The 27,420-nt window shown below is 42.7% G+C and overlaps 1 protein-coding gene across 1 annotated transcript in view; it reads left to right on the top strand.

The window, feature by feature from the left end:
• STK3 (serine/threonine kinase 3) overlaps positions 1 to 27,420 on the top strand; it is a 245,238-nt gene that overhangs the window by 16,480 nt on the left and 201,338 nt on the right. Inside the window, exons 2-4 of the mRNA XM_056522374.1 lie at positions 9,839 to 9,919; positions 25,197 to 25,325; positions 26,286 to 26,400. Coding sequence (XP_056378349.1) covers positions 9,839 to 9,919; positions 25,197 to 25,325; positions 26,286 to 26,400 — 325 coding nt within the window. The remainder of the gene's footprint in view (positions 1 to 9,838; positions 9,920 to 25,196; positions 25,326 to 26,285; positions 26,401 to 27,420) is intronic.

Here is a 27,420-nt window from a genome sequence, read left to right as displayed (position 1 = left end):
CCCCTTACTACTCCCCTGTGTTATTGGTGTCCCCCTCATCTGCCTGTGTGTTGCAATCATTAGTGTCCCCCTCATCTACCTGTGTGTTGCAGTCATTAGTGTCCCCCTCATCTACCTGTGTGTTGCAGTCATTAGTGTCTCCTCGTTCAGCAGTGGATGTCACCTGACCTCCTTAGTGGCCTCTCTGCCTACTCCTGAGTATGGAGCATGACCGCCGAGGCCACTGATTGGCTGCTGTGGTTGACTAACATCCGCTGCTTATGTAACACTGCAACGCCAACTGGAAGCAGGAAGGGATATTAGTGCAGGAATGGAGGTAAGTAAAACTGTTTAAAAAAAAAATAACAAACCCTATTGGAAATGACTGAAAAAACATAGGCGCCATGATGAAATTCTCAGTTGCCATGGCGACCTGGTGCCTGGGATTTGAGGAGCCCTGCAAGAGAGATAATGGGCCTTCAATTTTTACTTAGGCTAAGTTTCCACTTTTTTTTTTTTTTTTTTCTGGCAGTTTTTGGATATCTGCCACTGCAGTTTTTGAGCCAAAGACAGGACATATAAAAGGAATAGGACATATAAAGGAAGGACTTACACTTCTCCTCCCTTTTGGATCCACTTATGACTCTGGCTCAAAAACTGCCAGAAAAAAAAGTGGAAACTTAGCCTGACACTGGCCAGTGACTAAATAGGATAATACAAGATGATGGTGGCGCAGGGTTTTCCTATCCTGGAAAACTACTTATCATTTATTTTTATTTATTTTTCATTATGAAGGCATCATATGATTGTCTTATGTTTCCCCAACATTCATAGAACAGACTCTGTTTTGTTAGAAGTCTGGCTTCTTAGACACTGACCTTAGGTTTTCTGCTTTTTACTTAATCTCCTAAGAATAACTTTTCGGCATGTCATTTTGGAGCACATTACGGAACAAAATAAATGGCAGAAAATGTGTACAATCAGCCAACATAGTGTGTGTTTTGTATTGCCCAGGAGTGAATGCTGGGGATGCAGGGTGCTTATTAGAACATTGAAATGGAGCGAATTGGTGGAGAAAATTGTCAAAATACTCTATAGAAAGTAGGGCTTCCCCTTAAAATTTCTGCATCATGTTTTGCAATAAATATATAATAAATAATAAATTTTAGTTTGTGCAGGTCTCTTCTATTTTTATTAATCCTTTAATGGTGTTGCTGATTTGGGCTTTAAAGGAGAAGTCTCATCCTAAACATTACTGAAAAACGTATCCCCTATCCTGCGGATAGGGGATACGTTTTTCAGTAATGTTTAGGATGAGACATCTCCTTTTGAAAGGGGTTTATATCAATGAGTTATTCTCAGGATAGGCCCACAATATTAGATCAGCAGAAGTCTTATTGATCAGTAGTTTGAAGAGGCGACAGTGCTGCAGCATCTTTAAAGGGGTTCTCCACCATAAGGTGATTTTAGTACGTACCTGGCAGACAGTAATGGACATGCTTAGGAAGGATCTGCGCTTGTCTTGGGGCTAAATGGCTCATGTCATGAGATTACCATAACACTGTGGCTAGCTTTTTGTGAACTGCTATTTCCTGTGTGTTTTTCTTTTTTTGACTACAAATCCCATAATGCCATTTTCCTCCCTCCCACACATCAGCCACCCCACCTGTTGAAACATAAATGAGCTGCATCCATTCAAAAGACCTGTGGTTTTCAATCAGGGTGCCTACAGCTGTTGCATTATTTGCAGATTGATCTCTCTCCCACCAAGCGATCGCTCCACCCATTGAAGCAGAGAAGCTTCCATCTTGAGATGACTAGTGAGTCAGGTAGCAGCAGTGCATAGTGCTGCAGCGTTGTCCCCGATATGGCCGCTCCATATATTATGGGGATTGCAAGTCCAAGATGCTATAAACATTGAACAGGTAATAGCACTTACACATGTGCTGTGGTCTCTTCAGTAAGCTTATCATCAGGGGTACAAGACGTTTGTCCCCCACCCCAATCATGAGGATAGGCCATCTATTGTAAAGCCCAGAAAGATTTTTCCACTTGAGTGTGTTGGAGACCTGGACAGAGGAACTAATATAAAGGGGAGTATAATGACATATTTAGGGGATGAGGGACAAGGTAGGAGACACTAAAGCAAGGTTTTCCAAGCAGTGTGCCTCCAGCTGTTGCATAATTGGAGTTGTAGTTTTGCAATAGTGGGAGGCAGACTGCTTGTACTAAACACAGTACTAAAGGGATTTTTTTTTTACCAGAAACCCAACTTCTCCCCTATTCACAGGACAGGAGATATGTGTCCAACTGCTGGGGGCTCCGCTGGTCATGAGAAGGGGGATCCTGTGTTGCCCAATAAACTGTTACCAATTAATTTGGTATCTTCGCTTGCATTAATGTCAGAATCAAAATATAATTTTCATGCTCCCTAACAGAAAACTGTGTAAACGTGCTAAGACCTCTGAAAAATGGGAAAAAATAATTGGTTGCTATGGGCGGCTGCACCACATTTCTTCTACACAGAAGAAATAAATCTCCCCCATAGTGTCTTGTATTTGGAGTCATCTTTTGCGCTCATGCCAGCGTTCTGCATTGCGTCCTACCTTGTCATTTGTAGTCTGCTCCCATTTAATCTTTCACAATCCTATCTGTCATAACCAAAAAAATATAGGAAGTTGACATGACCAACATAGGACATAATCATATTTCAGGTTACAGATCATTTTTTTGTGGTTAGTAAAAATGCTAACAATTCGGCAGTGAAGTGACTGTATTGCCGTGTACAGTGTTTCCAGTTACTGATTCCTGTCGGTAATTCCCTCTTGTAACATTATCCCTGGCGCATTTATCAGTTTCCACAGGAACAATACTAAGGATAGAGGCCGGAGTTCCTGCCGGTAGCTGATAGACAGGTGCAGGGTAAGAATGTATTAGTGGGAAGGATTTAGACCTTTGTTAATCTACTATAGAATACAGCAGCTGTGTGCACCTCTCACCCCTGACATAAAGCAGGCTACCGGAAAATATTGCTTCATATTTTTATGTATTGAGGGGCCAACAGAGGTTAAGATGCAAGTTTGCCATTGTTCACTTCGTTGTTAGATGTGTGTTTTTATTAATGGGTGTCCAAACAATGGGACCCACATAGATTCTAAAGACAGTGGTGGGGGGGGGGGGGGGGGGGGGGTAGATGAGAGTTATTATTGGTTTTATCCTGGTTTTGTGGTGTAAAATTGTTGCACAGCACATTGCTGCACATGTTCAATCACTCTTCATTATAGTTACGGTGATATTAGAGAAAATTTTACTAGTTAGGCAATGACCAGAAATGTATTGTACATTCAGTCCATTATAGAACCTTAGCTGTAAAAACTGTCTGCTGTATACTGACAATAAATAGCTTTGTAATCCCGTCCTGCATTCATTCAAACTGTCAGAGACGCGGGAGTCCGCTATGCTCTCAGGCTACACCACCTCTTTTGGCCTACATCATGCTGTTGATTTACAACACAGGACATGGCCGCTGCGGGCATCCAAGCCATTTGTGTTAAAGGAAAACTGTTGTTAAACTCCCCCCGCACTAACCAGAGGTACTGGCTGGTAATGCGGGCGACGCTGATCAATATTCTGCCTACCATGCCTGGATCCGCCCCACCGTTCGCCCATTATCTTCATTCTGGATATGCAAATGAGCTGATAACTGGCATGGGCGGGGTTACAAGGCTCCTTCTGGCACTCATCTGCAGCGTCGCCTGGCTTATAAATATTCATCCCCTCCCTCCTCAGTGGAGTCCAGTACAGAGCGAGGAGGAACAGTCGGAGGGAGGGGATGAATATTCATAAGCCGGGCGGTGCAGAGGTCGAGTGGCACTGACATCACAGTGCCTGAAGGAGCCTTGTAACCCTGCCCGTGTCAAGTTAGCTGCTCATTTGCATATCCAGAAGAATGAAGACAAAGGGCGAACGGTGTGGCAGATGCGGGCATGGTAGGCAGCATATTGATCAGCGTCCCCCGCACTACCAGTCAGTACCTCTGGTTAGTGTGGGGGGAGTTTACTGACAGTTTTCCTTTAATAACAAGTGACATAGCCAGAGAGAGGTGACGCGAACCACAGGTTCCACCTCTATGACTGTTCGGGTGACTGCATAAAGAGATTACAAAGCAGTTTATTGTAAGTATACAGTGTTTACAGCAAAGGTATGTGTAGAATAGACTTGTGAAACCCTAGTGCACTGTGTGTGGCGCTTTAGGGTAGGGTCCCACACAGCGCATATACAGCCTATTTTACTCTGCGAAAAATCTGCTGTGCAGTAGGAAAGAAGCTTCGCATTTTGCTATGAGCAGACCCCCACAGGGGTTCCCTGCTGCAGCCTTGTGTGTGCAGCATGGTTTGGCTGCTAGCTGAGCACACCCACGTGACTGTGACATACGGGTCCACGTCCAAATCTTATTGTACACACAGAGCTGAGGTAGGGAAGTCCTGTAAATCTGCTCATAGCAAAATGCGCAGTGGATTTCATGCATGGTGAAATACAGTGGGGCAAAAAAGTATTTAGTCAGCCACCAATTGTTCAAGTTCTCCCACTTTAAAAGATGAGAGGCCTGTAATTTTCATCATAGGTCTACATCAACTATGGGAGACATAGTGAGAAAAAAAACATCCATAAAATCATTGTCTTGTTTTTAAAGAATTTATTTGCAAGGTATGGTGAAAAATAAGTATTTGGTCTCCTACAAACAAGCAAGATTTCTGGCTCTCACAGACTTGTAACTTCTTCTTTATGAGTCTCCTCTGTTCTCCACTCATTACCTGTATTAATGGCTCCTGTTTGAACTTGTTATCAGTATAAAAGACACCTCTCCACAACCTCCAACAGTCACACTCCAAACTCCACTATGGCCAAGACCAAAGAGCTGTCGAAGGACACCAGAAACAAAATTGTAGACCTGCACCAGGCTGGGAAGACTGAATCTGCAATAGGCAAGCAGCTGGGTGTGAAGAAATCAACTGTAGGTGCAATTATTACAAAAAGGAAGACATACAAGACCACTGATAATCTCTCTAGATCTGGGGCTCCACACAAGATCTCACCCCATGGTGTCAAAATTATTACAAAACGGTGAACCAAAATCCCAGAACCGGGTGTGTGTGTGTGTGGGGGGGGGGGGGGGGGGGGAAACCAAGGTAACAAAGTCCACCATGAATAACACATTATGCCACCAGGGAGTCCGATCATACAGTGCCAGATGTGTCCCCCTGGTTAAGCCAGTACATGTGCGGGCCTGTCTGAAGTTTGCTTGGGAGCATTTGGATGATCCAGAAGAGTATTGGGAGAATGTCATATTGTCAGATGAAACCAAAGTAGAACTTTTTGGTTAAAACTCAACTTGTCGTGTTTGGAGGAGAAAGAATGCGGAGTTGCATCCAAAGAACACCATACTTACTGTGCATGGGGGGAAGGGAGGGGGGGGGGTTGAAACATCATACTTTGAGGCTGTTTTTCAGCAAAGGGACCAGGTCGACTGATCCATGTAAAGGAAAGAATGAATGGGGCCATGTATTGTGAGATTTTGAGTGAAAACCTCCTTCCTAGGGCATTGGAGATAAAACATGGCTGGGTCTTACAGCATGACAATGATCCCAAACACACCACCAGGGCAACGAAGGAGAAATGGGCCAAAATACCTGCAACAGTGTGTGATAACCTCGTGAAGACTTACAGAAAATGTTTGACCTCTGTCATTGCCAACAAAGGGTATATAACAAAGTATTAAGATTAACTTTTGTTATTGCCCAAATACTTATTTTCCATCATAATTTGCAAATAAATGCTTTAAAAATCAGACAATGTGATTTTATGGATTTTTTTCCTCATTATGTCTCTCATAGTTGAGGTATACCTATGATAAAAATTACAGGCCTCCCTCATCTTTTTAAGTGGGAGAACTTGCACAATTGGTGGCTGACTAAATACTTTTTTTTTTTTTTTTTGCCCCACTGTATTCTGGATATGCGTTGTATGACTCTATCCTTATAAGCTAAAACCAGGAGTGGGTCCAAAATACAGATGTGTAAATCTTTCAATTGTAGTTTTAACTGTGTGTTGGTTCAGACCTCCGGGACCCCCTTCTTACGATCACAAAAATAGGAACCTGACTTGCCCTGTTGAATGGAGCAGTGGGTTGGTATGTGCATCCAGCTGTTACATTTATTCTCTATAGAGCCACCTGATAGTTAAGCACTGTACTCGACTATCTGCGGCGGCTCAGGTCCATATTTTTGCTATTTCTGTTGGGTTCCAGAGGATGAACTCCAACACTTAGACCTAATGCTGGGCGATATGACCAAAAATGAGTATCACAGTATTTTTCTAAAGTATCACGGTATTTCACGGTATATTTATTTTTTTTACATATAGACTTGCATTGAGGTGGCGTAGCGGAACTAAATGGGCTTTTGGAACTAAATGATCTGAACATTGGGGCAGTGGAGTACCCTTTTAAATAGATGTAACAAACAACCCTACAGCCTCCAGCTGTTGCAAAACTACAACTCCCAGCGTGTTGGACTATATAGTAGTGTATAGTATAGGTCGGTGTTTCCCAACTAGGGGTGCCTCCAGCTGTTGCAAAACTACTACTCCCAGCATGCCCGGACAGCCAACGGCTGTCCGGGCATGCTGGGAGTTGTAGTTTTGCAACAGCTGGAGGACCTCAACAGCTGGAGGGCCTACTGTAGGTATAGTATATTATACAGACCCCTGTCCATCCCAGAACCCTGACTCGCCTTCCCAGTTGCTGCAGGGACCGTCCTGGGAGGGTGAGCCGGGCCATCCATCCTTCCTGTAGTGTCCGGCGGCATTCCGGGTGGAGGGTGAACCGGTCCGGGCTGTCCTTCCTCTCCGGGGGTCCTCTTCTCCACTCCGGGCAGGCTCCGGCCTAGTATGGCTGCATAGATGCTGCTGCGCAGTGATGTCCATGCGCAGCGACGCACCTGACGTCACGGCGTAGCGGCGTCTATGCAGCGTACTAGGCCGGAGCCTGCCCGGAGTGGAGAAGACCCCCGGAGAAGGACAGCCCGGACCGGTTCATCCTCCACCCGGAATGCCGCCGGACACTACAGGAAGGATGGATGGCCCGGACCACCCCCATTACGGGTAAGTTTAATGTTTTTTTATTGACTCGGAGGGTGGGGGGAGGGGCCCGACCAGTATAGCGGTACGGGCAAAAATCCATACCGCGGGAGAAAAAAAAATGGTATCCGGTTCATACCGGTATACCGCCCAGCACTACTTAGACCCCTATTTTCTGCACTTAATACTGATAGAACATCTACTAGACAGGAAATAGTTACCCTTTGAAAAACAGATGGTTAACAAGATAAAAGTACTTATTGATGGATCAGTGTTTTAAACTCTCTCCATTGACTTGATTGGGCACGCAACACTGATAAACTACTGATCAAATTTTATCTGTTTACCTACTGTAAATCAGGCCTGATGGTGAATTGTGAGTATTGCATATTGTTAATGCTTTGGTATTGGCACCACGACTTTCCCTAATACAATAAAACAGGATCTTAGTTCAGACTCTTCACCTGCCAAATGTCTGATGAAGCCTAAAAATCTCATCAATTCTGACCAATTTTAGTCTTTCATTATCAATATATTGTATAAAATGTAAAACACACAAAAAGAGAACACAAGACAAGATTTGAAATGGGCATTGGGTACACCATCCTTTGATAAGGATTCTCCCGTGGCACATATTTGGTAGTTTACATCATTGGGATTCTTTAAAGGGGTACTCCCCTGGAAAACTTTTTTTTTTTTTTTGTAAATCAACTGGTGCCAACAGATTTGTAAATTACTTCTATTTAAAAATCTTAATCCTTCCAGTACTTATCAGCTGTTATGTGCTCCACAGGAAGTTCTTTTCTTTTTAAATTTCCTTTCTGTCTGACCACAGTGCTCTCTGCTGATACCTTGCATTTTAGGAACTGTCCGGAGTAGGAGCAAAAATCCCCATAGAAAACCTATCCTGCTCAGCAGAGGTGTCAGCAGAGAGTACTGTGGTTGTGTGGAACATACAGCAGCTGATAAGTACTGGAAGGGTTAAGATTTTTAAATAGAAGTAATTAACTTTTTGGCACCAGTTGAGTTTAAAAAAAAATGTTTTCCAGTGGTGTACCACTTTAAACTTTGTGTTGGCTGGATGTTGTTCTTCTACTAGCCTACTAGTACGTATGCTCCCTTTTCTACCTGTGGGTAGTAAGTTTTTTTTTAATCCTTTTTTTCTTTTTCTTTTTCAGGTTTGCAGGGTTCTTGTAAGGGTGGCAAAGGTGTTGCCATTTTTTATTTTATTTATTTTTGTAGTTTTTGCATGGGTAAAAGGGAGAGGTATAAGCAGTTGAGAGAAGTGCTCATGCCGCTATACAGAACACTGGTGAGACCTCACTTGGAGTATTGTGCGCAGTACTGGAGGCCGTATCTCCAAAAGGATATAGATACTCAAGAGAGAGTTCAGAGAAGATACTAAACTAGTACATGGATTACAGGATAAAACTTACCTGGAAAGGTTAAAGGACCTTAACATGTATAGAAGAAAGAAGAGACAGAGGTGATATGATAGAGACTTTTATATACATAAAGGGAATCAACTCGGTAAAGGAGGAGATATAAAAGAAGAAAAACTACCACAAGAGGACATAGTTTTAAATTAGAGGAGCAAAGGTTTCTGCAGTAATATGAGGAAGTATTACTTTACTGAGAGACTAGTGGATGCATGGAATAGCCTTCCTGCAGAAGTGGTCGCTGCAAATACAGTGAAGGAGTTTAGGCATTAATGGGATAAGCATACGACTCCTTCATATAAGATAGGGCCAGGGACTATTGATAGGATTCAGATTATTGGGCAGACTAGATGGGCAAAATGGTTCTTATCTTCCGACACATTTTTATGTTTCTATTACTACTTTGATTGCAATTGCACTTTTTTTGTGTGTTTTTTAAATTTTGATTCTTGCACAGCACTTTTTGTTTATGGGTTATTATTAATTGCCTAAGGGTACATTCACCCTACAGAATTCCAAGGGCGGAATTCCGCCTTGTGAACTTAACATTGGTGTGAAAGGGTCTCGGTGAGACCAGTTCACACGGCGGAATTTCAGTGGTGGACAAACTAACTGTTTGCTCTGTGTCAGGGAACAGTACAGAGCCACCTAGTGGCTGATTTTTCATTCGTATTAAAGGAAAACTGTCAGCACGTTCGCTGTCTACTTCAATGGGTGGAGTGACCGGTGGGTGAGAGGGAAATCATTCTGCAGGGAAGTGTAGTTTTGCAACAGCTGGAGGCACTATGGTTAGAAAACACTGGTCTATTGTTTACAGCACAGCCTGGAAGGCAGCTCAGGTGTGCTTCATTGTGTAAGGTGACTGATTGTGTGGGAGGGAGAAAAGCGACCTTACGCTTACAAACAAGGGATCCTGGGACTTGTAGTTGGAGGGAGGAAATTTAAACAAAAAATAGCCATAGCAGCACTGTTCTGCTGGAACATAGCTATTTAGCTCCAAGACAAACATAGATCCTAAACATGTCAATCACTGTCTAGCAGGTAAGTACTAAAATCACCTTATTGTGGATAACCCCTTTAATTTTGTTTGGATGACATATAAAAGGAAAGATTGTCATGTTGGCCTTTTGTTGACCTTGGCAGAAGACGACCTTGGACTGTCACGACTTATCTCAAAGTGTACCCCAAAGTATTTAGGATGTGACAGTCCTTGTTCCTCAGATTAATTCCTATGATGTGAATGTGTCGACCTCATGCCTATGTGTTTCTTTCCTTTTTATTAGCAAACTTAAAAAGCTGAGTGAAGACAGTCTGACGAAACAGCCAGAAGAGGTCTTTGATGTTCTAGAAAAGCTTGGCGAAGGGTGAGTGTAAGATGTAATATTCTTTTTTTTTTTATCACTTGTGCTGGGATAAATTCGGGGTCTGTTTTAAATGCGCTTTAAAGCGTGACTGTAAAGTGTTTTATTAGACCTTTTTATGAAGCCTACATTGACATTTTTTGGGTGATCTTGCTTATGTTTACTCACAGGAACACTCTCTAATATTGGAAAATATTAAAAATTATCAATGCCAGAATCTCTATATAAACACTTGGGGTTCTCATTTCACTTTTGGTATCCATACTTGAATACCTGCAAGCGATGGTTTCTGTAAATTTGATACGCTGATATAGAATTTATTACTCCGCAAAGAAGGAGGGGGGTTCTGCTTTGGGAGAATTCACCCCCCTCCCCATCGGTTTGTCTTTTTTATTCTTATGTTTTTCATTGTCCCCCCCATCCGGCATTTTTGTTTTGTCGGATGAAATGCTATATAGACTTTATTGAATACAATATAAAAGGCTCATTTTATCACTGAAAGTTACTTTTCTTAATATCAAAAAGAAATTTTTGGCACAAGTTTTAGTTATGTGCGCAGAGCGAATATTTGGGGCCTATAAAACGCAATAGAAAAGTCCTAAGTCTAGTTGCTTACTCAATAAGGATCTCTTAAAGATGGAACTAAGCCAGGGCTTATATACAAGAATATTAAATTTTTTGTATATATATATATATATATATATATATATATATATATATATATATATATATATGAAATTATGAATTTTAGCTTTCGTAAATGTGATGAGTGAATAAAAGGAAAAATAAAGCACTTGGTTGCTTCGCTTTGTATTTCAAGTCTCCAAATAGTATCTGAATAAGTGCACAGCAAACCTCAGTATTCTACTCTGTAAACTACATCATATAATGCAGTGTTTAACAACCAGGGTGCCTCCAGCTGTTGCAAAACTACAACTCCCAGCATGCCCGGACAGCCAAAGGCTGTCCGGGCATGCTGGGAGTTGTAGCTTTGCAACAGCTGGAGGCACCCTGGTTGGGAAACACTGATATAATGTCGAAGTCCCAAGGGTCCCATGAATCTGAGATAAAGGGATTCATAAATTTTAAAAAACTTTTTTTTTTTTTTTTTGATTGTCTTATAGAGCACTCAGACCTCGACAGATCATGACAATGAGCAGGGAGAGAGGTGCATGCTTTTCTTAAAGGGTACCTTTCATCAAAAAAACTTTTGATATATTATAGGTTAATGTATGCAGAATAACTTTCCAATTGCATGTTATTAAAAAATATGCTTCTTTCTATTTAATTTTCCACTTTGAAAAAAATGACCACTAGGGGTCTCCCTGCCAGTCCTTTTTTTTTTTTATAGATTTCAGACTCATGAAGGAGTCCTAAATCTCAGACTGCAGCCAGAACACAGACAAACTCAGCACTGCTCCCTGCCAGGGAGTTTGTCTGTGTCCCGGCTGCAGTCTGAGATTTAGGACTCCTGCATGAGTCTGAAATCCATAGAAAAAAGGACTGGTAGGGAGACCCCTAGTGGTCATTTTTTCAAAGTGGAAAATTAAATAGAAAGAAGCATATTTTTTAAATAACATGCAATTGGGAAGTTTATTCTGCATACATTAATCTATAATATATCAAAAGTTTTTTTTTGATGAAAGGTACCCTTTAAGGTTCTGTGTCCTTGAGACCTGCGCAGTACCATTGACCACATTTTGGTCATGTCATGGTAAATGCAGCACATTTTTTTTTAATTTTTTTTTTTCTGAAACTGCAATCCTTACGTTCATTCTGAGCAATGTAGGGTGAGCTAGCAAGTTGCAGCAATCTACTCGGGTATGAATTCAACCCAGTACTGAGGATTTACAGCATTTATGTTATGTCCAAGCTAGAGAACTTTTATTTTATGAGGATACATTTCACCTACACATACATTGTAACAGACTATTTGTATAAAAGAGATAATTATTTTAAAAAAAAATTATTTTGTGAGAAATGGATACAATTGTAGCAAACTCTCAGCTAGGAAAAGTAAAGTATTTAGGAATGTTCTTTTTTTTTTTAATTTTTTTAAATTTTTTTTTTATTTACATAGACTTTCTTTTATTAGTCTTCTAGCTGTGTACAAATGAATATAATGGCCAGAAATAGTGCTGCCCCTCATGTACACAAACAGGACAGCTTATTCTGAATTGACGAGTACACTTTGGGAAGTCGAAAGGTCACCATACACCTTAGATTAGTGTTTCCCAACCAGGTTGCCTCCAGGTGTTGCAAAAGTACAACTCCCAGCAGTCCGGGCATGCTGGGAGTGTAGTTTTGTAACAGCTGGAGGCACCCTGGTTGGGGAAAAACTGCCTATGGGTGGATTTTTTTTTGCGGGTTTTCCGCTGCATGTTTGAAAGGGGGCGGGCTCTTCTCGGCTGTCCGCAGCAGATTTTCCATGGAGGAATTAACGCTGCGGAAAATCCGCCGCAAGCCCAATTGTAGTCAGTAGGGACTGCAGCGGATTTTCTGCAGAGTAAATTCTGCTGTGGAAAATCTGCTACGGACAGCAGAGAAGAGCCCACCCACTTTCAAGTACGCAGCGGAAAACCCGCAAAAACAAATAGCGTGTGAACGCACCCTTAGGGTGCGCTCACACCACGTTTTGAACATACAGGAATCTGATCTTCCTGGGGGGAGGGAGTGAAAACCCAGCCGGCCCCGGCCCCTATCTCATTCATTCCAATGAGCCTACCGGAGGGCTGGGTTCACACCTCGTTTTGTACTTACGGCTCCCGTATACGGCTGGGAGGAGGGGGCGGGGCTTAATCACGGCGCCCGCACTCAGCCGTATAGGGGAACCGTATTTAATGTATGTCTATGAGCCGACCGGAGCAAACCGCAGCCTCCGGTCGGCTGCGCGTTCGGCCGTATGCGGTTTCCCGACCGCAGGCAAAAACGTGGTCAACTAAGTTTTTGCCTACGGTCGGGAAAACGCAGCCGACCTGAGGCTGCGGTTCACTCCGGTCGGCTCATAGACATGCATTAAATACGGTTCCCCTAGATGGCTGAGTGCGGGCGCCGCGATTAAGCCCCACCCCCCTCCTCCCAGCCGTATACGGGAACCGTAAGTACAAAACGAGGTCTGAACCCAGCCTAAGATAATGACTCCGGTGGGCTCATTTTTGCCCCGTATCTGGTTTTCTGATCGGACCTAAAACCACGGCATGAGAATAAGAATGAGATATGAGCCGGGTCCGGCTGGGATACGGGAGCACTCGGATTTCACTCCTGAGCAGGCCCCCCCCCCCCCCCCACGCCAGATCCGGTTCCCATACCTTCAAAACGTAATGTGAATCCGGCCTTAGATCATCAGGCAGTTCCACCTTCCCAACTATCTGCTGTTAAATTAGTTATTGATAACAGTGCAAGGTTTGTGCGATTTCTCTGGACATGAAACCTTATATAATTCTACTGGTTATGGGCATTCAGTGTTTTTCGTGACTTCCTTTTTGGGTTTACCATATTCATAGATTCCCCCCCAGTACACAACACCTCAAACCCTATCACTTCATTGTATAGTAGCCAGAGACTGTGCTGATAATGCTGGCGTTCTTTAGCTGAGGGTTTTTGTTCCCTGTGTATAGTAACGTTTTTTGCTTTACTATTCATAGAAGGGGAAGTAACCTGCTCGCGCTGCACTGAGGGCTGCCGGCTTGTCATTTCCTGTTGCAGAACAGTAGCAACCTTTCCCTGTTGACCGATCAGTCAATGCTTGTTTATTTTATGTTTTTGCATAGACTTATAAGGAAAAGAAAACTATATCCTGAGTCTGACTGTTTCTCTGCAGGGGTCGTCTTCCTGTAAAGTCTCTAGAGCGATCACTTTCTGCATTCATTGCCAAGTGATTTAGACTTACTATTATAGTGTTTCCCAACCAGTGTGCCTCCATCTGTATGGCTGTCCGGGCATGCTGGGAGTTGTAGTTTTGCAACAGCTGAAGGCACAATGGTTGGGAAACACTATACTAGTCAGTGACAGACAGAGGTGAGTTAGGTTAAGTTTCCACTTGGTTTCTTGTATTGCGTTATTAGGGATTAAAAAAAGCCTGAAAAATCGCCAGTGCAATGTCCTGCATCTGGCGTTTTTTCTGGCATTTTTTAATTTGTGTGGAAATTGCATTTTTGTCACCTTTTTGGCGTGTTTTTGGGTACCAAAAAAAAAGGATGCTGCAGTGATGGAAAACATTTTATTAAACGAAATGTATATATTTTATAACCAACTTTTTATCATTTTTTAATAGTGTGTGTGTTTCACATTTTTTTTTTTCCCCTCAATTTTTTACATTTTTTAGGTAGTACTACTACTCCCAGCATGGAACAGACTGTTCCATGCTGGGAGTAGTAGTACCTGTAGTAATAGACAGATCGCCCCGGGTCTCAGTCCTGACACCCTATGCGATCGTCCATTATATAGCACAGATGCCGCTGTATACAGCGCTCACATCTCTGCACTATACTCCGGCCAGTGATGTCATTCATATTTCCCACCCAGAGCTGTGATTGGCTGCAACCATCAGGCCAATCACAGCTATGAGGAAAATATCAATGAATGAGTGGCCAACCCGGAGTATAGTGCAGAGCAGGGATGGGAGCGATGTATACAGTCACTCCATCTCTGCTATACACAGGACAATCACAGCGGGTGTCAGTAGTGACATCCACTGTGATATGTCCTTAAGCATGCACTACTACTCCCAACATGGAGCACACTCTGCTCCATGCTGGGAGCTGTAGTACCTGCATTAATAGACAGATTGCAGCGAGTGTAATTTCTGACACCCGCTGCGATCTGTCTATTAATGCAGGTACTACAGCTCCCAGCATGGAGCAGAGTGTACTCCATGTTGGGAGTAGTATTACCTGCAGTTATGGAAAGATCACAGCGCATGTCACTCCTCCTGACTCCCGCTGTTATGCTCCGGTATAATGTATAGATGCAGCGTCCGCTCTGCTATGGTCGCCCTGCACGGCCGTATATATACACATATTCCTATTTCTCACAGAGAGCTGTGATTGGCTGGAACCATCTGGCCAATCACAGCTCTGCGGGAAATATGAATACCGTATATGCCGCCGTATAAGACGACTGGGCGTATAAGACGACCCCCAACTTTTACAGTTAAAATATAGAGTTTTGGATATGCTTGCCGTATAAGACTACCCCTCCTACCGCTATGTACAGTACCTTTTTATAGTTACCCCACATTAGGTCGGCGGCATGTTCCCCCACATTAGGTCGGCGGCATGTTCCCCCACATTAGGTCGGCGGCATGTTCCCCCACATTAGGTCGGCGGCATGTTCCCCCACATTAGGTCGGCGGCATGTTCCCCCACATTAGGTCGGCGGCATGTTCCCCCACATTAGGTCGGCGGCATGTTCCCCCCACATTAGGTCGGCGGCATGTTCCCCCCCACATTAGGTCGGCGGCATGTTCCCCCCACATTAGGTCGGCGGCATGTTCCCCCCACATTAGGTCGGCGGCATGTTCCCCCCCACATTAGGTCGGCGGCATGTTCCCCCCCACATTAGGTCGGCGGCATGTTCCCCCCCACATTAGGTCGGCGGCATGTTCCCCCCCACATTAGGTCGGCGGCATGTTCCCCCCCCACATTAGGTCGGCGGCATGTTCCCCCCCCACATTAGGTCGGCGGCATGTTCCCCCCCCACATTAGGTCGGCGGCATGTTCCCCCCCCACATTAGGTCGGCGGCATGTTCCCCCCACATTAGGTCGGCGGCATGTTCCCCCCACATTAGGTCGGCGGCATGTTCCCACACATTAGGTCGGCGGCATGTTCCCCCCCCCCCCCCCCCCCCCCACATTAGGTCGGCGGCATGTAAGTGACCTGCGGACATCCTTATGTCCCGAAAAGACTTTTCGGGACACGGGGATGTCCGGCATAGGAATACTTACGATTATCGTGCCGGCTCCTGTGTGCGGCTGCAGGCGGGGGCCGGCCAGAGCATGTAAAAACTAATTCATGAATACTAAAAACCAGGGTGCCTCCAGCTGTTGTGAAACTACAACTACCAGCATGCCCGGACAGCCTTTGCCGATACGGGCATGCTGGGAGTTGTAGTTTCACAACAGCTGGAGGCACCCTGGTTTTTAAGTATACAGTTATTAGTTTGTACATGCTCTGGCCGGCCCCCGCCTGCAGCCGCACACAGGAGCCGGCACGATAATCGTAAGTATTCCTATGCCGGACCCCAATACCCGGCGTATAAGACGACCCCCCACTTTTCAGAAGAAAATTCGGGGTTAAAAAGTAGTCTTATACGCCGGGATATACGATATGTGTATATATAAGTCAGGGCAGGGGACCATAGAAGAGCGCCCGCCGCATCTATACATTATACAGAAAGATCGCAGTGGGCGATCTGTCTATAAGTACAGGTACTACTACTCCCATCATGGAACAGTGTGTTCCATGCTGGGAGTAGTAGTACTAACTAAAAAAAATGTAAAAAATAAAGAAAAAAAAGTGAAAAACACACACAATACATTTTTATAATTGTCGGCTACATTTTTATTTCCCCGCACACATAAATTGATCCCTGTTTAACCCCTTAAGGACCCGGGGTTTTTCCGTTTTTGCATTTTAATTTTTTCCTCCTTACCTTTAAAAAATCGTAACTCTTTCAATTTTGCATCTAATAATCCATATTATGGCTTATTTTTTGCGTCACCAATTCTACATTGCAGTGACTTTAGTCATTTTACCCAAAAATCTACGGCGAAACGGAAAAAATGAATGAGAGACAAAATTGAAGAAAAAACGCCATTTTGTAACTTTTGGGGGCTTCCGTTTCTACGTAGTACATTTTTCGGTAATAATTACACCTTCTCTTTATTCTGTAGGTCCATACGATTAAAATGATACCCTACTTATATAGGTTTGATTTTGTCGTACTTCTGGAAAAAATCGTAACTACATGCAGGAAAATTTATAAGTTTAAAATTGTCATCTTCTGACCCCTATAACTTTATTTTTCTGTGTATGTGGCGGTATGAGGGCTAATTTTTTGCGCCGTCATCTGAAGTTTTTAGTGGTACCATTTTTGCATTGATAGGACTTATTGATCGCTTTTTATTAATTTTTTTCATGATATTTAAAGTGACCAAAAATACTCTTTTGGACTTTGAAATTTTTTTGCGTGTACGCCATTGACCTTGCGGTTTAATTAACAATATATTTTTATAATTCAGATATTTCCGCACGCGGCGATACCACATATGTTTATTTTTATTTACATAGTTTTTTTTTAATGGGGAAATGGGGGTGATACAAACTTTTATTAGGGGAGGTGTTAAATGATCTTTATTCACTTTATTTTTTCACTTTTTTTTTTTTTTGCAGTGTTATAGCTCCCATAGGGACCTATAACACTGCACACACTGATCTATTACATTTTCCAATGCTTTCTCATAAGAAACCACTGATCGATGATTCTTCCGCTTGACTGCTCATGCCTGGATCTCAGGCACTGAGCAGTCATTCGGCGATCGGACAGCGAGGAGGCAGGTAGGGATCCTCCCGCTGTCCTGTAAGTTGTTCGGGATGCTGCAATTTCGCCGCGGCTATCCCGAACAGCTCCCTGAGCTAACCGGCATGGTTTCACTTTCACTTTAGAGGCGGCGTTCAACTTTGAACACCATGTCTAAAGGGTTAATAGCGCGTGGCACCGCGATCAATGCCGCGCGCTACTAGCCACGGGTCCCGGCCGTTGTTAGAGGCCGGGTCCGACCCGTTATGGCCCCGCGTTATAGATCGGGAGCGGACTCATGACGTACGCGTATGTCATGGGTCCTTAAAGGGGTATTCCGGCATTTTTTTTTTTATTTGACTATGCTACAGGGGCTGTAAAGTTAGTGTACTTAATAATATAGTGTCTTTACCTGTGTGTGATGGTTTTCTCACAATTCTTATGTGATTTTCACCCCAATATTTATTTTTAACAACATACAAAATTACTGCTGTCTCGGATTTTTCCCAGCTTGCAATGAGGTCAAGACCTTACTCACTAGTAGCTGATGAAAGGGAGCCTGTCTGCTTCAATGGGTGGAGGGATCAATCTGCAACTAATGCAACAGCTGTAGGCACCCTGATTGAAGACCACAGGTCTGCAGCTCATTTATGTTTCAATGGGTGGGGTGGCTGACGTGTGGGAGTGAGGAAAATGGTATCATGGGATTTGTAGGCAAATAAGAAAACTGAAAACAGGAAATACAAGTTCACAGAAAGCTAGCCACAGTATTATGGTAATCTCACAACATAGCCATTTAGCCCCAAGACAAGCGCAGATCCTTCCTAAGCATGTCCATTACTGTCTGCCAGGTACGTACTAAAATCACCTTATGCTGGATAACCCCTTTAAGGGGTTAAAAAGTAATAACATTTTTTTTAATAAAAAATATAAATTTCGTTAGATAGAATTTTTTCCTTCACTACTGTATCTTTTTTTTATTTTTTTTTCCTTAATGGTACCCTATGAATTTTTTTTTCAAAACAGCTATCTCCATCACTTTTTTGGATCGCTAAAGTCCAAAAAAGATTAAAAACTGCCCGTTTTTCTTGCCATTTTCTCACTCCTATAGACTTCTATTGGAGCAAAACGCCGGTTTGAGTGACATAAAGCGTTATTTTCAAAACGCCAAGAAGCTGAAAAAAAAGCAAAAAAAGTGAAAAAACGCCAAAAGGAAAAATAAAAACGCCAAAGTTAAAAAATGCCAAGTGGAATTCGAAATTTGCAATTTCTCATTGATTTACAGCTAACATCTGGCCGCTGCGTTTTTTGGCCCAAAAAAAGCCATGTGGCAGAATTGGCTTTTTCTTGGCGTTTTACCCCCCCCAAAAAAAAAAAAAAAAAAAGTGGATACTTAGCCTTATACATTTATACCAAGGGGAGGCAAGTGAGTTAGAAGTCCACTGCAATAATACTGTAGGTACTCGGAGCTCTCCTGACATGTCTGTTATTTTATTTTTTTTAAATCAGAAAATACCCTATAAAATAAAACTTCTTGAATGTTTTTATTAGGAACATTGATTTGTGCTGTTCTTCTGTTACTCCTGAAAATATACAGTATCTCACATAAGAGTCCACCCCTCACGTTTTTGTAATTATTTTGAAGGATATTTATCAAGCTCCGTAGTAGATTTCTTTTGCGTAAAAAAGTCGCACATACTTGCGCACGTGCGACTTTTAGATTTTTGCTTATTCCAAAGCATAATTTCTGAAATCTCACGTAGTCATTTTATTTTTTTACTTTGCAGTGGTCATGTATTTATCAAATGTCATTATTTATGAAGAAAAATTGTCGCATCTCAATTTATAAGTCCCGTATGTATTCCAGGTCCAACCTGGCTTAGGCTGGGTTCACACTACGGTTTGTAATTACGGTTCCCGTATACGGCTGGGAGGAGGGGTGGGCGGGGATTAATCGCGGCACCTGCACTCAGCCGTATAGGGAACCGTAGTTAATGCATGTCTATGAGCCGACCGGAGTGAACCGCAGCCTCCAGTCGGCTGCGTTTTCGGCCGTATGCGGTTTCCCGACCGCAGGCAAAAACGTTGTCGACCGCGTTTTTGCCTACAGTCGGGAAACTGCATACGGCTGAAATCGCAGCCGACCGAAGGCTGCGGTTCACTCCGGTCGGCTCATGTGATCAATGTGAGGGGTGGAGTCAGTTATGGGAGATACTATATATAATGTGAGGGGTGGACTCACTTATGGAAGATACTGTATATATAATGTGAGGGGTGGACTCACTTATGGGAGATACTGTATATATAGTGTGAGGGGTGGAGTCACTTATGGGAGATACTGTATATATAATGTGAGGGGTGGACTCACTTATGGGAGATACTGTATATATAATGTGAGGGGTGGACTCACTTATGGGAGATACTGTATATATAATGTGAGGGGTGGACTCACTTATGGGAGATACTGTATATATAGTGTGAGGGGTGGAGTCACTTATGGGAGATACTGTATATATAGTGTGAGGGATGGACTCACTTATGGGAGATACTGTATATATAATGTGAGGGGTGGACTCACTTATGGGAGATACTGTGTATATAATGTGAGGGGTGGACTCACTTATGGGAGATACTGTATATATAATGTGAGGGGTGGACTCACTTATGGGAGATACTGTATATATAATGTGAGGGGTGGACTCACTTATGGGAGATACTGTATATAATGTGAGGGGTGGACTCACTTATGGGAGATACTGTATATAATGTGAGGGGTGGACTCACTTATGGGAGATACTGTATATATAATGTGAGGGGTGGACTCACTTATGGGAGATACTGTATATATAATGTGAGGGGTGGACTCACTTATGGGAGATACTGTATATATAATGTGAGGGGTGGAGTCACTTATGGGATATACTGTATATATATAATGTGAGGGGTGGACTCACTTATGGGAGATACTGTGTATATAATGTGAGGGGAGGACTCACATATGGGAGATACTGTATATAATGTGAGGGGTGGACTCACTTATGGGAGATACTGTATATAATGTGAGGGGTGGACTCACTTATGTGAGATACTGTATATAATGTGAGGGGTGGACTCGCTTATGGGAGATACTGTATATATAATGTGAGGGGTGGACTCGCTTATGGGAGATACTGTATATATAATGTGAGGGGTGGAGTCACTTATGGGAGATACTGTATATAATGTGAGGGGTGGAGTCACTTATGGGAGATACTGTATATATAATGTGAGGGGTGGACTCACTTATGGAAGATACTGTATATATAATGTGAGGGGTGGACTCACTTATGGAAGATACTGTGTATATAATGTGAGGGGTGGAGTCACTTATGGGATATACTGTATATATATAATGTGAGGGGTGGACTCACTTATGGGAGATACTGTGTATATAATGTGAGGGGTGGAGTCACTTATGGGAGATACTGTATATATAATGTGAGGGGTGGAGTCACTTATGGGATATACTGTATATATAATGTGAGGGGTGGACTCACTTATGGGAGATACTGTATATATATAATGTGAGGGGTGGACTCACTTATGGGAGATACTGTGTATATAATGTGAGGGGAGGACTCACATATGGGAGATACTGTATATAATGTGAGGGGTGGACTCACTTATGGGAGATACTGTATATATAATGTGAGGGGTGGACTCACTTATGGGATATACTGTATATATAATGTGAGGGGTGGACTCACTTATGGGAGATACTGTATATATAGTGTGAGGGGTGGAGTCACTTATGGGAGATACTGTATATAATGTGAGGGGTGGACTCACTTATGGGAGATACTGTATATATAATGTGAGGGGTGGACTCACTTATGGGAGATACTGTATATATAATGTGAGGGGTGGACTCACTTATGGGAGATACTGTATATAATGTGAGGGGTGGACTCACTTATGGGAGATACAGTATATATAATGTGAGGGGTGGACTCACTTATGGGAGATACTGTATATAATGTGAGGGGTGGAGTCACTTATGGGATATACTGTATATATATAATGTGAGGGGTGGACTCACTTATGGGAGATACTGTATATAATGTGAGGGGTGGACTCACTTATGGGAGATACTGTATATAATGTGAGGGGTGGACTCACTTATGTGAGATACTATATATAATGTGAGGGGTGGACTCGCTTATGGGAGATACTGTATATATAATGTGAGGGGTGGACTCACTTATGGGAGATACTGTATATAATGTGAGGGGTGGACTCACTTATGGGAGATACTGTATATAATGGGAGGGGTGGAGTCACTTATGGGAGATACTGTATATATAATGTGAGGGGTGGAGTCACTTATGGGATATACTGTATATATAGTGTGAGGGGTGGACTCACTTATGGGATATACTGTATATATAATGTGAGGGGTGGACTCACTTATGGGAGATACTGTATATAATGTGAGGGGTGGACTCACTTATGGGAGATACTGTATATATAATGTGAGGGGTGGACTCACTTATGGGAGATACTGTATATATAATGTGAGGGGTGGAGTCACTTATGGGATATACTGTATATATAATGTGAGGGGTGGAGTCACTTATGGGATATACTGTATATATAATGTGAGGGGTGGAGTCACTTATGGGATATACTGTATATATAATGTGAGGGGTGGACTCACTTATGGGAGATACTGTATATAATGTGAGGGGTGGACTCACTTATGGGATATACTGTATATATAATGTGAGGGGTGGAGTCACTTTTCGGAGATACTGTATATATAATGTGAGGGGTGGACTCACTTATGGGAGATACTGTATATAATGTGAGGGGTGGAGTCACTTTTCGGAGATACTGTATATATAATGTGAGGGGTGGACTCACTTATGGGAGATACTGTATATAATGTGAGGGGTGGACTCACTTATGGGAGATACTGTATATAATGTGAGGGGTGGAATCACTTATGGGAGATACTGTATATATAATGTGAGGGGTGGAGTCACTTATGGGAAATACTGTATATATAATGTGAGGGGTGGAGTCACTTATGGGAGATACTGTATATAATGTGAGGGGTGAAGTCACTTATGGGAGATACTGTATATAATGTGAGGGGTGGAGTCACTTATGGGAGATACTGTATATATAATGTGAGGGGTGGACTCACTTATGGGAGATACTGTATATATAATGTGAGGGGTGGACTCACTTATGGGATATACTGTATATATAATGTGAGGGGTGGACTCACTTATGGGAGATACTGTATATATAATGTGAGGGGTGGACTCACTTATGGGAGATACTGTATATATAATGTGAGGGGTGGACTCACTTATGGGAGATACTGTATATATATAATGTGAGGGGTGGACTCACTTATGGGAGATACTGTATATATAATATGAGGGGTGGACTCACTTATGGGAGATACTGTATAAAATGTGAGGGGTGGAGTCACTTATGGGAAATACTGTATATATAATGTGAGGGGTGGACTCACTTATGGGAGATACTGTATATAATGTCAGGGGTGGACTCACTTATGGGAGATACTGTATATAATGTGAGGGGTGGAGTCACTTATGGGATATACTGTATATATAATGTGAGGGGTGGACTCACTTATGGGAGATACTGTATATAATGTGAGGGGTGGACTCACTTATGGGAGATACTGTATATAATGTGAGGGGTGGACTCACTTATGGGATATACTGTATATAATGTGAGGGGTGGACTCACTTATGGGAGATACTGTATATATAATGTGAGGGGTGGAGTCACTTATGGGAGATACTGTATATATAATGTGAGGGGTGGACTCACTTATGGGAGATACTGTATATAATGTGAGGGGTGGACTCACTTATGGGAGATACTGTATATAATGTGAGGGGTGGACTCACTTATGGGATATACTGTATATATAATATGAGGGGTGGACTCACTTATGGGAAATACTGTATATATAATGTGAGGGGTGGACTCACTTATGGAAGATACTGTATATATAATGTGAGGGGTGGACTCACTTATGGGAGATACTGTATATATTCATTATTTTGCCATGGAGAATTGTATCAGTCATGAATTTATTCATACATTTTTAGTAATAACAGGAAGAGAACAAATATTTCCTAGAACAAGACATTGGACGTGTCGGTGGGTCCACATTCATGTAGCACTGTCTTCCAAATCCAGCAATACTTTCTCCATCTCTGCTGTAGAGAACTTTTTTGTTGACACGACACCTAATCTTTATGGAGCTGCAGACAATAGTGACACAGAACAGATGTTCAGTCAGATGGGATCTGTAGTACAATAACGGGAATGACAATTTATTTTTAGTATCTGAACAGCCGCCCAGATGTGTATTAAGTGAGTAGCCTATCAATGGCCTCGGTGAATCTTAATTCTTTTCTAACCTGGACAAGTAAAAAATTTTTTTAGTGAGCTTATTTTGGGGTGTATACATTGGTAGGATTCTTTCGGTGTGCGAGGCCTTTAGCCTAGGCCCTCACAGTTTAGATTTGCTACAGACCATTTAATAGAAGAACCAAGAATCCAAAGGGAGATCCACGAGACAGTTCTGCACCATCTTGTAGCAGTTTTGTTGTGGATTTCCCTTTAGCTAATCCATTCAGCTCTGTTTTTATTTTCCACATGGTACGTGCAGCAGAATCTTTTTGTAGAATTTCAAAGCCACCTACTGTTGTATCCGTGCCGGATCTATGCCATACCCCACTTGTTTCAGTTAGTTAAATGGAGTCAGCTAGTGACTCTGGTCGGCTCCTTTTTAAAGTGTATCCGACTTTTGACCAAGACAGAAAACCAAGGTCTGATTCTGTCATAACTCTGGGTCAAATTCTTGATATGGTCTGAAAATCAGCTGATCAGTGTCACTACCTAAATGTGTTTGACTCATTAATGTCATCAGTGTCCCTGCACAAACCTCTTGGTACAGGCTGGTAGTGTAGGTGACACTGTTTATAACAATACTTACCTTCCCCCGATCTGTGGTTCCGTTGATCTGTTATCTTCCTTATCCCTGCTTGCAGCAGGGCCCATCGAGGAAGCAGCAGCCGTGACATCAGCGTGCCCTTCCCATGCACCAAACCTGACGCCCGAATAAAGAACACGACGGACTAATGGGACCACGGACCAGGGGTAGTTAAATATTGTTATAATCAGTGTCACCAACATTACCTGCCTGTATCAGCAGGTTAGTGCGGGTAACACTGACAGATTCCCTTTAAAATAAATGGGGCACGGCATGGATCTAGCAGGGATGCGGCAGTAGGCGATCTTGGTTTGCGTGCACTGTAGATCATATTAAAGATCCATGGTTAATTTACAGCAGCAGCAGTTCATTCTTTTGACCTTAAAGAGAACCTCTCATGATCTTGTTAAATGTTTCTAATCCTCCCAGTTCACCGCCCCCATCATGATAAACCACCCCCTGCCTTATCTATGGGTTATCCTGTCCTATCTAGGCCCCCTGCAGTACAATCTGGCTGTCATTAATAATATGGGACTGTTCACCCATTACCGCTCCAGACATGAAAGCTATTGGTCTGTGTGATCACTGTCATTTTTCTCAGGTTTTCTTTAAATTCCATTTAAAATTAGCAATAAAAAAATTATTTGAAATGTTTTTTTTCTGGCGATACATTTCCTTATATTTGTTTATTTTTATTTGTCGCTAAATTAGTTTTTCTTTTTGCTCCTGCTTTACAGGTCCTATGGCAGTGTATTTAAGGCCATTCACAAAGAGTCTGGGCAAGTAGTTGCAATAAAACAAGTTCCTGTGGAATCAGATCTTCAGGAAATCATTAAAGAAATCTCTATTATGCAGCAATGTGACAGGTAAGATGGCAGCCAAGTTGGTATGAGGGGGGGGGGGGGGGGGGGTAGGGTCAATGGTTGGTTACTTTACTATTAATTTTTATTTTCCCACATACTAGGGTATTGGGCAATACATGCCATTTATTAGATATTAAAGGGGTACTCCCGTGCTCCAGCATTCTGAAGATTTTAGTTCAGAGTCTTGGAGCTGTGATTTGTGACTAGAGATGAGCGAATTTACAGTAAATTCGATTCGTCACGAACTTCTCGGCTCGGCAGTTGATGACTTATCCTGCATAAAGTAGTTCAGCTTTCAGGTGCTATGGTGGGCTGGAAAAGGTGGATACAGTCCTAGGAAAGAGTCTCCTTGGACTGTATCCACCTTTTCCAGCCCACGGGAGCACCTGAAAGCTGAACTAATTTATGCAGGAAAACTCATCAACTGCCGAGCGGAGAAGTTTGTGACGAATCGAATTTACTGTAAATTCGCTCATCTCTAATTGTGACATCATGTCACACCCCCCTCCATTCATATCTATGAGAGGGGGCTTGTTGGCTGTCGTGCCCCCTCCCATAGACATGAATGGAGGGGGCGTGCTGTGATGTCAGGGGTGTGGCCGTGATGTCTCGACCACTGCTTCCTGAAACAAACGCCGGGTGCTGCGGGAAATTGCGGGACCCCTGCGATCAGACATCTTTTCCTCTATCCTTTCAATAGGGGATAAGATGTCTAACAGCGGAGTACCCCTTTAAAAATAGATATTAACCCTTGCGGCATATAATTGCTCTTGAAACTATTCCCAGTTGCGATCACCAGCAACGTGGAGGCGCCTCACAGTTTTAAAAGCACTGCTGTCCAATACCAAAGCTACAATAGTTTGCACATTATGTCCAATGACTAAAAATGTTAATTGAAAAGTGTAAACAATGACTTCTGCTTTTACATAGAACATAAAATGAGTTTTCTTTCTCTTTTTGTAGCCACTATGTTGTGAAATATTATGGCAGCTACTTTAAAAACACCGACCTATGGATAGTAATGGAGTACTGTGGAGCTGGCTCCGTCTCCGACATAATTAGATTACGAAATAAAACTGTAAGTATTTTAAGTCTGATAATTTAATACTGTATGAACATGGAAGACATTTTGTTCAAAAAGTGGACATTTCTAGTTATCTCATCTTAGACGTGCACGAACCCTGCTGTAAATGTCTGAGACAGAGATTAGTATATGAACTAAAAGCAGCCCCATGCCTGAAGCTGTGAGAACAGAGATGTTTACATTGCAGTCTGTTACAGAACCCGGCTGTGTGTGTAGGACAAGGCAGAGGCCACAAAAGGATTTATTATAAATGTATAGAATATACTTATACTGTTAATATACATGTAAATCAGCGGTCTTCAAACTATGGCCCTCCAGATGTTACAAAACTACAATTCCCAGCATGCCCGGACAGCCATTGACACCCCTTTAAACACCCAGCAACAGCGCATCTTGTGGGTCATGTCTGGATTTATCAGAATTGGGATGAACGTGCTGTCACCGTTAAAGGGATACTCCAGCGATAATCTTCTCTAAAATTTAGTCTAAGGATGGGGTTAGTTTAAAAAACATAAAATAAATAAATAAAATCCTGTATCTCTACCTTCCTCGCTCCCGAACCCCACTGCTGGGGGTATGATGTCATACATGTGCTTGGCCTATAAGTGTCTGAGGCAGGACACCACTGCACCCACTGGTATGAGCCGGTGTAAGGCGTTACCAAACCAGGCATTGCTGTACAGCCGTGAGCATTATACAGGCGGCTGTATGGGAGAGAGAGATGTAGGAGACAATTTTTTATTTTACTTTTAACTAACCCCCCCCCTCCCTTACCAAATCCTACAGTCAAATACAACTAACATTTCTGAATGCACAACTTGCTGCTACTCACCACGGATTGGTTATAACAGGCAACTAATTCCGGTGCCATAACTTGCCTAGGGGAAACAGAAAGGCATTTCTCCATTGGGCAGAAGTGCTAAAAAAACAGTATCACTGAGTAAAAGGATAACATTACCTGGTCAGAAGGAATCCGATTGCTTTCTAAGGCTGGGATCACACCACGTTTTTGCA

Source organism: Hyla sarda, chromosome 5 (genome assembly GCF_029499605.1).
Source record: "Hyla sarda isolate aHylSar1 chromosome 5, aHylSar1.hap1, whole genome shotgun sequence".
Taxonomy (NCBI): Eukaryota; Metazoa; Chordata; class Amphibia; order Anura; family Hylidae; genus Hyla; species Hyla sarda.
Note: the sequence above shows the minus strand (reverse complement) of the source record. Positions and strands in the feature narration are given on the sequence as shown.